Source organism: Aegilops tauschii, chromosome 7 (assembly GCF_002575655.3).
Source record: "Aegilops tauschii subsp. strangulata cultivar AL8/78 chromosome 7, Aet v6.0, whole genome shotgun sequence".
NCBI lineage: Eukaryota > Viridiplantae > Streptophyta > Magnoliopsida > Poales > Poaceae > Aegilops > Aegilops tauschii.
The window spans coordinates 592183393-592195960 of NC_053041.3; the positions used below are offsets into that span (position 1 = coordinate 592183393).

The window sequence follows — 12568 nt, forward strand, 5'->3', positions numbered from 1 at the left end:
GAGGTATCTTTTTCTATATACACGATACTGGAACACAGTATTTAGCAGTGCTTCATCTTGTAATGTATGTTCCTTTTCTTCTTCTTTTAATAATAGGCCAACCTGAACCTTCAAGTATTGTCTCAAAATTTCCTCCAAGAATGATTGAAGATTCAATCCTAACTATGAGAACATATGTATATGACATCTTGCAAGTACTTTGCCGCAACAAAGCCCTGACGAACATTTGGCAATCATTGCCCCACCCAAAAGGATATTAGTTTCTTCTCCATTAGATCTTTCCTCCATATTTAAGAATTTCTTCTTAGAAATACCAATACAGGCAATTGTTGATCCACAAATACTTCAAACTCTCTTTTAAGAACTCATAAGGCATATGGTGATCAAATTCACCGAAAGTGAGGATGACATTGTATTCTTTCAACGAGCAACTGAAACATTGTACCAGCTTCTAGGTCCTAAAAGGATAGAACTACCAGATGCAAGCATCACTTCAAATCACAATGATCAGGAGTACAAGTATATTGGAGACATTGGTATCACAAAAGGTATAAGTTACTCCGTTTGTCATCATTTTACTAGCTCTCCCTTTTTTATTAGTTCAACTAAAATTTTACAACTAACTTTGGGTCAATTTTTTTTAAAAAAGATGGTGACTGCTTACATGTATAAACATTGGTACCACTACTAGTTATCTTTTATTTATTCAGTTCATTTCTAAAGGCTACTTGATTATGCAACCAATTTTAGGCACACACCGTGAGTTACAATGGAATTCAAGATCTCAAAATGAGAGAAATCAGCTGACTCCTCCAACTAGTAGCAGAATCTTGAGTAACAGAAGCAGCTCAAGTGAAAAAATCCGTTCTACACAGGTGATAAGTGGGGCTATCCTTAAACAAATGTCTATTTGGTGCTAAAATGAACCCTCATGCGGTAGAAACATTTTGTGGAGAAGCTTCATTTCATATTTTTGAAGAATTAGCTCCAGATCCAGTTGCCAATTCCAGCTACAGTCTGGTAGTATAGTACATCTATCTCCAGATCCAAGTGCACTACTGTAACACCCCAAATATTTAACCCAAGTTTTTACAAAAAAAATCTTTATAATAGGTCTTTTAATAAATTCCAGAGTCATTTTTGTTTCCTATTCTCCAAATTCCTCTCCTCCACACAGAAAACTTTTTGAAAATATTATTGGTATTCATAATATTCCTTCATTACTTGTGAAATTCAGTAGGGAATATTTTCAACATAAAAATTCCCAAAAAATAATTCTTTAATGGCATTTTCAAAACCCTAAATTGCTCCTGTTGCACTAAAACTATTTCAAATAAATTTTCTAGAAATGCCACAATATTATGTGAGATCCTCCGATGCATATAGATCATTTTTGTCCAAAAACCCCGTCTTGGCCATTTAAATTTTTTGATCACAACATCTACTTTCCAGTTCTGGACCAATTTTGAGCATATTACTACAGCCCTATGTTCTTTCGCTCAAACAATTCTGAAAATTTTCCATCTTGTAGTCCTTCCAAAGAAACCCTTAAGTCCTGAAGATCAACTCCATTTGCATCTTGGAAGTTCACCAAATAATTCCCTGAAGTTCTGGGTCAGAACTGAATTCGACCAAAACTTGTACTAGAAATTTTCTTATTCTGCTTAACAACCCTGCCATCATCGCTATCATCTAAGGAGACATCATTCTGCCAAGCTTCATGATCAACAAAATTCCCTAGGCCACTTTTTCATTTCATCGAGCACATCATGTGTATGGCAGAAACCTGCAAGCTCATGAACTTGCGTTCGACACTTGGTTATTCGGCCAAACAAACATGTCCATCATCTCTACCAGAACAAGAATAGCCATCTTTCCAAAACTCGTGAGGAGAGCTTCTTAGCCCCCCCCCCCCCCCCCCCAGCATTCCATCGAACGCCTCGTGTGCATGCCCAGAGCACGCGTGTTGCACGCCAGGACAGGACACCGACCGCACCCGCCGCCTCCCCTGGCTCCCTTGCGTGCCTGAGCCACCCACCCGCACCGGCTGCAGCCCTCTCCGCTCCGGAGCCCGTCCCCGTCCCCGTCCCCCGGCGCCGACCGGCACCGTCCCGCCGCCCAAGTCAAACTCGGGACGGCACCGCCCAAGCCACCTGGAGCTCCTCCGAGCCAACCAGCGCGTCACGCAATTAACTGCCAACCCCCTGAGCTCATCCGCAGCCCACACGGGCTTACGTGCCGCCACGCCAATGGACCACTTGGAGAGAAGAGGCGATTAGGAAGCAACAGCCTTTTGACGCTTTATAAAATACGAGAAGCTCCCTAGGCCAAGGCCAAGACTCCGCACCACCATGAACACCAACCATACAAAAATCTTCTTTGATTCTCACTGGACTAGATTTCTCATCTTTTAGGTTCTTCTCCTCTCTTTCTTTTTATCTCCGGAAAAAATCCCGAAAACAATTTCCAAGTACGTAGATTTCATGGCGGGAGCGCTCGAGCCTTTTAAGGGAGATGCTCCGTCGCCCCGGACGCCGGCCTTTCGCCCCTTGTTCTTGCCCCCGCCTTTCCCCGCCGGAGCCCGCATGGGACCGGCCCATACTCAGCATGTCCAGGCGCGCCCGCGTCTTCTTCACCCGCAGGCCGGGCTGGCTCCTCGTGCCCAGCCAATGAAGACCGCGGTGCGGCCGCGGAAGCTGTACCGCGGCGTGCGGCGGCGGCACGGGTGCAAGTGGGTGGCGGAGATCCGGCTGCCGCGCAACCGGACCAGGCTCTGGCTCGGCACCTTCGACACCGCCGAGGAGGCTGCTCATGCTTACGACCAGGCCGCCTGCCGCCTCCACGGGGACGCCGCGCGGCTCAACTTTCCGGACAAGGCCGGCGCCTCGTCGCGGCCCCCCCTCAACGCTGCCGTTGATGCCAAGCTCCAGGCCATCTCCCGCACCATCGCCGCCGCGTCCAAGAATACTCCAAGGCCACGCCAATAAACGCCCCCGCCCTTCGGGAACTCTGGTGGCGGCGATGGAAGAGAACGGCTCGACTTGGGCGAGATGCATGCCGTGGCGTGGGACGAGTCGGAGAGTTTCATGCTCAACAAGTACCCTTCCTGCGAGACCGATCGGGAGTTCGGGACTCACTGCTCTCCTCCTAATACGAGTAGTTCCTCCTGATTAGTGACCAGTGTATGGATGGCCAGCCAGCGCAGATGAGGTTGTAGGCATTCTGCGCGGCTAAAAAGTCATCATTATATATGTTCGCTCTTGTGGAAAAATTTAAGTGATTCCAGAGATATAATGCTGGTTAGGTTAGCATCTACGTAACATATTGTACTGTCATTTTAACTTTTAGAAGTAAGACGCCTTAGTAAGGCATATGGATTGAGGCCTGCAAGTCCAAACCCTTCCAACTTACATGAAGCATGACCCAAAAAGAAAAGAATGCTCACAAGTTAAGAAGAATAAAATCACACTGACAACACATAATAATAAATAATACAATCTAGTAAGCTGAGCAGGTTGGGGGCCAAAGCTGGCTTTGCTGTCTCTGAAACTCAGTTTGGAAGGATGGAGTGGGCAATGGCAACGGGGAAAGAAAGCACACTCCATGTGAGATGAGATGTGGGTGATATCTCCGCAGCTGCTGCATAAGCCTCAAGGAAGATGCAGGGGAGAGATTTTGTTCAGACGTGAGAAACCTACCAAGTTCTAAGTGAAAAGAATATACCAGTAGCTGTATCAACAAAAGGGGTTGTCGTGATACATGTTGTACTGTGAATTTAACTCTCACAAGTAAGACAACAATCTCACGAGTGCTTGTGAAGTGAATCTTGAATCCTGACAAAAATTAAGAATTGCTCCCAAGAACTGAATCTTGAAGCCTGGCAAAGTCATCACATAGTGTACAATACAGTACAGGGTGCCCAGAAACAAAGTGAATCAGGAGAAATTGACATCCCTATAGCTCTAGGTCGAAGACGAAGCCCTTGATTACCGATGGGGGCCATAAGTAAGACAATAATCTCATGGTGCTTGTGAAGTGAATCTTGAAGCCTGACAAATATTAAGAATTGCTCCCAAGAACTGAATCTTGAAGCCTGGCAAAAGTCATCACATAGTGTACATTACAGTACAGGGTGCCAAGAAACAAAGTGAAGCAGAAGAAATTGATATCTCTCTATATCTCTAGGTCGAAGAAGAAGCCCTTGATTACCGATTGGGGCCATAGAGAAGCCTAACAAAGTCATTACATAGAGGGAAGAGGTCCTCTGCCGCCGCCGTCAGCCGCCCGGCGGCTTCCTCCAGCGGAGATGGAGGGGAGGATGGGGATGGAGGCGCCCGGCGGCGCGGTTTAGGTTTTCCACCCGAGCCGCCCTAGCGCGGGGGGGGGGGGGGGGGGGGGGGGGGGGGGGGTCTCCCTATTCGGTTCTTGTTCTTAAAAATGAGGGAGAATTTCACTTTCTCAACCTCTACACCAACTAAAGATGCATACAACCATTAAAAGCATGAGTACCTTGGTTAATAATCAAGCCCAGTCCTCTAGATAAACTGCATGAGTATCAGGAAAGGCTGGTCCTCAAGAATAAATAGAAATCTAAAATTCGTCTCTATGAAGACGACCGGCGATCGTTCTCCACATGGGCTAGGAAACTAGATGCTGAGCTTGTGAGTGATGAGTGTCTAACGGTGAAATTAGGAGTTGATGTTGTTCGGCCACTGTACATTTGAGACTGCGAGTATATATTGTGGTTGATTGATCGCTGTGTAGATGGCTTAATTGCTAGCATTCTGGTTCAATGCGGTTTATGTACTACATAACTGTATGAGGAAAGGGAACTACATTATCTAACCTACTGCCAATGGTTAAACAAGCAAGTGGTCGTGCCGGAGTGGTTATCGGGCATGACTAGAAATCATGTGGGCTTTGCCCGCGCAGGTTCGAATCCTGCCGACCACGCTTTTTTTTTCCTTTCGTTTTCCTCTTCTTTCACATGCTTGTTTTTTTTAACAATTCCCTATGCTTGTTTCTAACCAGAGAATGGTCTCCAGCAGCGGTTATCTTGGAGGACACTGTTTTGTTTTGTTCTAGACTAGAAGAAGCGTACCCCCCCCCCCCCAAAATCACCTTTTCTAGATTTTTATTTTTATTTAAGTCAACCGCAGCCGGTTCTACACAAGGACCTAGAAGGGCCAAGAAACGGGATCGACAGCAGCTGAACATTTATTTTATTTTCATATTTTAATTCATGAACATTTATTACAATTTATGAACATTAAAAAAACTGTAAACATTTGTACAATCCTTGAACATTTTTTTAAAATTCATTAATAATTTTAAGTTTTACAACATCTTTTAGCATTAAAATTTTCAAACTTTATTTCAAATTTTCGAATATTTTTTGAAATCCCAGATTTAAAAAAAATTGAACATATTTTTGAAATTCATGGTTTTTCATTTGCAATATTTGAAAAATCATCAGTGAGCATATTTTGATTTAATGAACTTAAAAGAAAAGATAGCCGGGCAATGCTACGCACCTATGTTTGTTTTCTTCTTCTTTCGCTATGATTGTTTCTTTTCTTGAACACTTCCTATGCTTGTTTCTAACCAGACAAATGGTCTCCAGCAGCGGTTATCTTGGAGGATGTTGTTTTGTTTTAGAAGCGTACAAAAAGAATCACCATTTCTAGATTCTGATTTTTATTTAAGTCGACCGCGGCCGTTCCACACACGCACCTACAAGAGCCATGAAACAGGGATCGACAGCCGCCGAACATTTATTATTTTCACATTTTAAGTCATGAACATTTATTATTACAATTTGTCAACATTAAAAATAATAGTAAACATTTTCTTAACAATCCCTGAACATTTTTTTAAAATTCATGAATACTTTGTAAGTTCACAAACATTTTTTTAACATTTCTTAATTTTAGAAAAAATATTTCAAATTTGTGAATATTTTTGAAATCCAAGATTTTTTTAAAGAAATGAACATATTTTTAAACTCATGGTTTTTAATTTGCAATATTTTTAAAAATCAGTGAGCCCCTCTCTCACTTCCATGGCTTTTTATAAGATGGAGCAAGTGAAAAAATTATACTAAGCGAGCGAGTGGACCAGGGAGCCGAGTTGAGCTTGCAGGAATTTTGTGGGGCAGCTCATGTGAATGTTATAGTAGGAATTTCAAGGTTCCAATGTCGAATAGGAGCTTCCAAGTGGCTCACACAATGACCACTGTCTGACACCGACTCCAAAATTTGTAAGGACACCACAATCACACACCGAACAAACCTTCTCTCCTCTCAGAACAAATACCGTCTCTATCAGCACCCAACAAGATATACGAACCAAAAAGACACAATCATAACATAATTTAATACCCAAAGCAACGTAGATCAAACCAAAATGAAACAATCGACCGTGGTAATCTGTTAGAGAAGTAGTGATTTTGGCCGCGGGTCGCCACTGCGCGGACTGTATGCAATAAATCTTGATTTTTGATTATACCCTCTCACCGAAAAGTAACACAGCTGCACCACAACACCAGTACTGTTTGCTATAAAGGTCAAACAGATGTCTCTCTATGACTCTATTCATTGAACTGTGAAAAGAAAACAGAAATCCTTTCTTCTATTGGTGTAAGGCTGGGTGGTGTGTCGTCGTTGTCTTCTTCTTTTACTTCTTCTTTCTACCCAGCAGGAGAATGTGTAATGTCACCCAGCATCTCGAGTGCAGGACAAGGGTTGTCGATCGGTACCTGTCGGAGGAAAAGGTCGGTCGAGCATTAGATTTCAGCCACCATGGACATTCAACAGGCAGCATATATAGCAGCACACCTGCCTGGCCCCATAAGGTGCCTAGGTATTTGATGAAAGCGCAAGTGCAAGTGCTGTGATGGATTACCATGTGCCCGGATCCGAGTATCCAATAGAATTTCAGGTTCTTGTACGACTTGACGAAGGCCTGGGTGCCGGCCGCCTCACCCACCTTGCAGTAGACCGGCTTTCTGGGCGCGTCCGTGAACTTCTTCAGGCCTTCCCACCTGACGACAACATGTACACATGCATCAACGGATAAACTCAATTGTCCTTACAAACACAGAGAAAGAGAGAAGTGGATTCTGCAGAGGTGAGTTGCAGCAGTTACTTGAGCTTCTGGACCCAGTCCAGTGTTCCCTTGGTTGCGCAGATGAGATCGAGCTGCCAGAACCAACGTTGATTAGTTGGATCTCATTACAAATGCGCGTGAGCTTGGGTCTTTCACCCATATATACCTGTCCGCTGTAGGTTAACATTTGAGAAAGCATAGGTTTTCCTACACCCCCTTATCTGGCCACTCATTTTTGCATCGCAATTCGTGCGAGTATATTTGTCTTTTTTGTTTCTCCCATATATAACAACATATGAACTTCAAACTTGGCAGCTCAACAAAACATTCTTACTAGAATGTGGGAAAAAACTTTTAGAATTTTTCGTGCAATATAAATACTAAGTACATTTTTTAATACAAAAAATCTAATTTCGTATATTTATGTTTAACAAAAAAATCTGAAAGTTTTTTCTCACATTCTAGTTAGAACGTTTTGGTGTCTTGCAAAGTTTGAAGTTCATATGTTGTTTTATTTTGAAGAAACAAAAAAGAGAAAATCTGATATACAAAGTTAGTTGTCTAGCACAGATCTTAAAGCAATGTTGGAGGGTAAGGATAAGGGGTGTCCAGAAACCTGAGCTGTAAAAATCCGCGTCCCTCCGCTGTAGATGGTCACCTCCACGCCAAGTTTCAGGAGCTCGTCAACCTGCATATATCCACCATCACTCACAGTAGGTTAATTAATCGAGCCATTGGTTGCAATTAGCTGCAATGAAATTACTACTAGTTAGGGGGAGAATATAAACAATGAATGAATCGATCAATCACCTCGTGGATTCTAGGATTCATGAAGTCGCCTCTGAGGGCCTCGAACACGTCGCCCGCCTGCTCTCCCCAGGTGAAGTTTTGGGGGACGACGCCGAGCTTGGCCTTCACCTCGGCGTTCATGAGGCCGTCCAGGCCGCCTTCCCTCGTCGCCTTGGAGCTCAGGTAGCTCGTGTACCCCACCTTTCTCACAGCCGCCGCGTCCGTCGCTGAGTTGTCCTTGAGGATGTTGTAGAAGTTCTGCCACCACACGATCGAGCCCCACGATCACGATGTCTCTAATTTGAAGTTTGAACACAAAGCAGATGCAGTAGAGGCGAAGGAGGGAGGAAGAAGATGCGCACGACGTTGTTGCTGTGCTGGTGGACGGCAGACTCGAGCTTCTCCCATGACTTCTCGGCCGCCGCGTACTGCTTCGCCTTGAGCTGCGCCTTGATCTGCTGCGCCAGGCTGCGTAGGTAAGTACTAGAGGTCAAAAGTACGTAAGGTTTTGAACATGCATGATGGCAAATATGATACGCTATTGGCGTACTTTCGAAAAAACATGCAGATCGCGTTGCAGAATTGGAATGTTTTAACCTGTTGCATTGCTGCAGCCCCTTCTCGTCGATCCGGGACAGCTGGTACAGTAACGGCCCCCACGACAACTGCATCCAGTAAACCAATCCACAAGAATCCAGTAAATATATGGGAGTAACTCTGTTAATTAGTTACTCGATTGATTTTTGCAACCACAGCTATCTCATTACTTAGACTTACCACGGAGTCCTCGGGTGAAATCCAGCTATCCCCGAGGGCCACACCTGCACGAATGGTTAGTACGTACAATTATTAGTATACACCGAAAATCTATTAATGGATATTATTATTATTAGATGCATGCAGCATGCTGCTAGCTCATTAATCATCAATTAATGGATTTGCTAAGATATTGGCTGTACCGCCAAGCTTGGCGTGGAGGCGTCCTTGGCGGATGGCCTTGAGCGCGGCGAGGGCGGTGGTGACGGCGAACTTGCCGCCGTAGGACTCGGCCACCACTACAGGAATCGCACCCTATGCCGACGGCCAGGGCCGTCGGCATAGCCCTGACTAGCCGTCGGGATAGGCCTATGCTGACGGTCCCCGTCGGCATAGGGCCGTCGGCAACATATCCGTCGGCGTAGCCAGGATGACCGTCGGCATAGCCCCTATCCCGACGGTGGCCGTACATCCATGCCGACGGCCCTGGCCGTCGGCAACGTCGTCGCCTAACGGCGGCCGCCGTCAAGTGTTGACCAATGGCTTCTCGCCACGTTGCGAGAAGCCGTTGCTCCTGGGGCAAGTCAGTATGCCAACGGCTAGGCCGTCGGCATAGACATGCCACGTGTCAGAAACTGGGCGCTCCTGGGGCATAGTTTCAAACTAAGCCGACGGCAAGGCCGTCGGCATAGACCTGCCACGTGTCGGCCACTGGGAGCTCACGCCAGGCCTATGCCGACGGCCAGGCCGTCGGCATAGTTTCTGTCCAGTTTTTTTTCCTTTTTCTGTTTCTTTTCAGCTCAATTCATTTGAATATACACAACATATATAAGAAGCAGCATCACGTAACAATAAGGAGCAGCATCATACAACAAATTCATCATCACACATCATAAGAAGCATCGCAAAGCATAAACATATAAGTATCATCACCACCAAGCATATAAGAATCTCAGAAACAACAATAAGATAAGAAACATCACAAGCATATAAGTATCCTAGCATCGAGAACCGCCACAATGTGACCCAAAGGCTTAAGCGCCAGGACGTCGAGCACCGCGGAGGTCGTCACCGCCAAGACCGCCGAAGCCCAGGTCGTCACTGCTAGCGGCAGCGGAACCGCCAAGACCACCTCCACCTCCGCCTCCGCCTGCGTGGATCGGAGTGGTCGGGCTCCGTGACTCGGGAGTGCTGCGAAGACCACCGCCAACGGTTGATCCACCGGTTCCCTGGATGTTGAAAAGACATATTAACGGGATATATGACTGTGTTGAAAGGCATGATATGCTTTGAGTGAATAGATTGGGGATGAACTAACCGGCGAGGGGCCAGCGTTCTGTGCCACAAACTCCTCAAAGGTCAGCAACGTTGGTTGTGCTGGAGGACCCTCTGCTGATGGCCATTGAGGACACCTGCCGGCCGCCATTTCCTAAAAGCGTGCTGCATCTGGCGATCCCTCTGCTGATGGTATGCATGAAGGCGGTCGTGCCACGCCATGGTCTCCTGGCGTGTGTACTCCATGTAGGCCTACAGTATGACATGATGAAACTCATAAAACTACTAAATGCAGAAAATAAAGTGAGCAATGAAGATAAAAGGGAAAATACTTACAATTTGCTGCTCCTGAAAGAGGGACTGTGACGGTGCACTGCTCATGGGCGTGCTCGTGCGCTGGCTCAGGGTCGGGTCGATCCGACGGAGCTGTGTGTAGGAGATAGTAGGAGTGATCACAGCATCGAGAACCGCCTCCCGACCGTGCTCCTTCGGCCCCATGCCCACCACCACCCTTTCGTCCAGATCCGCCGCAATGGGGTCAGGTGTGTCAGGATGTAACGCCAGATACCCATCGGAGTAGGCCTTCTTCCTATGCGCGGTCTTCTTGACGTAGTACTTGGGCTCGCCAGGCTTGGGGTCCTTCCACGTATGGGCGATCTCCCATGCCTGCATGTGTGAGAGCGGCCGCTTCAGTTTCTCCTCCTGCACCACCAAACAGAGGTTAGTCATACATAAGAAAGTGATGGTAAATAGAAGAAGAAGAATGTTTAATGGGGTTAGTCATACATTAACTGCCTTGTGGAGACAGTGGTTTCGGTTTCCCTGAGCATGTACTCCCTCCTTCCCTTGGTTAGCCTTGTTTTTGACTCTCATAGCCGCCCAGGCTCCAGCCTCATCACACCAAAGATCCACCAATGCCGCCCAGGACTGGTCTTTTCCATAACACCAATTTGGTAACACCTACATAATGAAAGCATAATGGCATATCAACACGAAATGGTGAAATGTACCACAAGGTAATGAAAGCATAATGAAAGCATAATGAAAAATCTTTTATACTTACCTTCAAGAACTCGTCCCTCTCCAAGGTAATGCCCATCCTCCGCGCGTCTTCCTTGGTCATCTTCACACCAAGATAGTCGTGATGGTATGTCGAGATGGCCACATAGCGCACCTCGTACTGCATCTGGCGGGCCTTCTTCTTGCATTGGCGCAGCACGATCTGGTCCGCTCTGGCCATGTGCTCCGGAAGAACTCGATAGAATTTCTACAATCATGCATGAAACAAGAATGGAAGAAGCCATGAGTTAAATCATTCATGAAACTAGAATGGACTTGTGCTTCTAAAGAGAACTCGCCCAGAAAGTGGTGATCACGGCCTTGGCATGGGTCCCATGGTCCGCGTGGAGGGCCCCTTCCCAGTGCTCCCAGCTCGTGGCCAAGACCCGATGGTCCGGGTGCCTGACTGGATCCGGACAGTACAACCCCAGCCAGTGTAACTTCGGCAAGACGGTGATGAGGCCGTTGGGAATACGGACCCCTTTAGAATATATCCAGTTGCTGCAAAAGAATGAACTATTAGCATGTGACAAGCAAAATAAATAACAACCGGAATGAGCATGTGACAAGCAAAATAATGAAATTATTATAAAGTCGCACTTACTCTTTCCCTGTGGGCTCAATGAGCCACTTCTGCTCCTCAGTAGCAGGAACCTGCTTTGGTAGCTTTGCGTTACCACGCAGCCACCCCTTGTTGTCAACCCCCTCCCCGCCACCACCATCATCCCCGCCACCACCCTCCTCCTCGCCTGCCTCCCCCTCCCCAACCTCCTCCTCATCCTCCTTCTCCTCGTCCTCCTCCTCCACCTCCTCCTCGGCCCCATCCCGAACCTCCTCCTCCTCCACCTCCTCGGCCCCATCCCGAACCTCCTCCTCCTCCTCGCCTGCCTCGTCCTCCTCCTCCTCCTCGCCAGAGGAGGGTACCTCACTAGAGGAGGGTACCTCACTAAAGGATGGCCTCGAAGACAACACCCCTAAGTCGGTGAGGGTGCGCTCTTTCTGGCCGCGACCCCCTGTAGTGGCTCTCCCCCCACCACCTCGCCCTCTAGGGGCTCTCCCCCCGCCCCCTCCTCCTCTAGGGGCACCTCTCCCTCGACCTCCCTGTGAGGAGTCATCGTCAAGTAGCCGGGGGGGAGGATTACGTGCTCGACCACTCCGACTAGGCAGGCCGACGACCTTGCATAGGAAACCCACGCCGTCGGCCTTCCCCTAGCCCATGTTCCACGAACCTGCATTGAAAAGAGAATAAGCAATTAGTAAATTAATGAAATGAAGGAAAATGCATGATAATAAACACATTAATAAAAATGCATAAAAAGGCATATTCCTAAACTATAGAAAAAAAGACTTGAAACGTACATCTGCTAGAAACCATATGAATCATCACTGTTGTAACCTCTTTCTCGGTCCGTCTCATCGTCACTATCAATCATATCAGCTTCGTTGTCTGACGGAGGTGGAGGCTCTTCCTCGTCGTCAGCGTCTTCGTTTAACTTTTCTAGCATAAGTATGTCATTTTCATTGACAATGGTCTCACCATCATTCCGTGCATCGTCGTCGTTTGGATCCACATCATCATCAC

The 12568-nt window shown here is 46.7% G+C and overlaps 2 protein-coding genes and 1 non-coding gene across 3 annotated transcripts in view; 2 read left to right on the forward strand and 1 right to left on the reverse strand.

Moving 5' to 3' along the window:
* The first annotated feature begins 2322 nt into the window (after positions 1-2322).
* LOC109765424 (ethylene-responsive transcription factor RAP2-13) lies at positions 2323-3393 on the forward strand. Its single transcript, XM_020324213.4, has one exon. It carries the CDS (start codon positions 2484-2486, stop codon positions 2985-2987), a length of 504 nt encoding a protein of 167 aa, XP_020179802.1. The 5' UTR covers positions 2323-2483; the 3' UTR covers positions 2988-3393.
* Positions 3394-4871: 1478 nt separating this feature from the next.
* On the forward strand, positions 4872-4953 carry TRNAS-AGA (transfer RNA serine (anticodon AGA)). The gene has a single exon. It is a non-coding gene; the product is annotated as a tRNA-Ser (tRNA).
* A 1735-nt stretch (positions 4954-6688) lies between these two features.
* Positions 6689-12568, reverse strand: part of LOC109765428 (serine carboxypeptidase-like 51) — a 36821-nt gene continuing 30941 nt past the window's right edge. Inside the window, exons 5-13 of the mRNA XM_020324214.3 lie at positions 8856-8967; positions 8674-8717; positions 8494-8561; positions 8259-8364; positions 7918-8154; positions 7724-7795; positions 7147-7199; positions 6904-7042; positions 6689-6757 (exon numbers count right to left, since the gene is read on the reverse strand). Of these exons, the coding sequence (XP_020179803.1) occupies positions 6689-6757; positions 6904-7042; positions 7147-7199; positions 7724-7795; positions 7918-8154; positions 8259-8364; positions 8494-8561; positions 8674-8717; positions 8856-8967 (900 nt within the window). The remainder of the gene's footprint in view (positions 6758-6903; positions 7043-7146; positions 7200-7723; positions 7796-7917; positions 8155-8258; positions 8365-8493; positions 8562-8673; positions 8718-8855; positions 8968-12568) is intronic.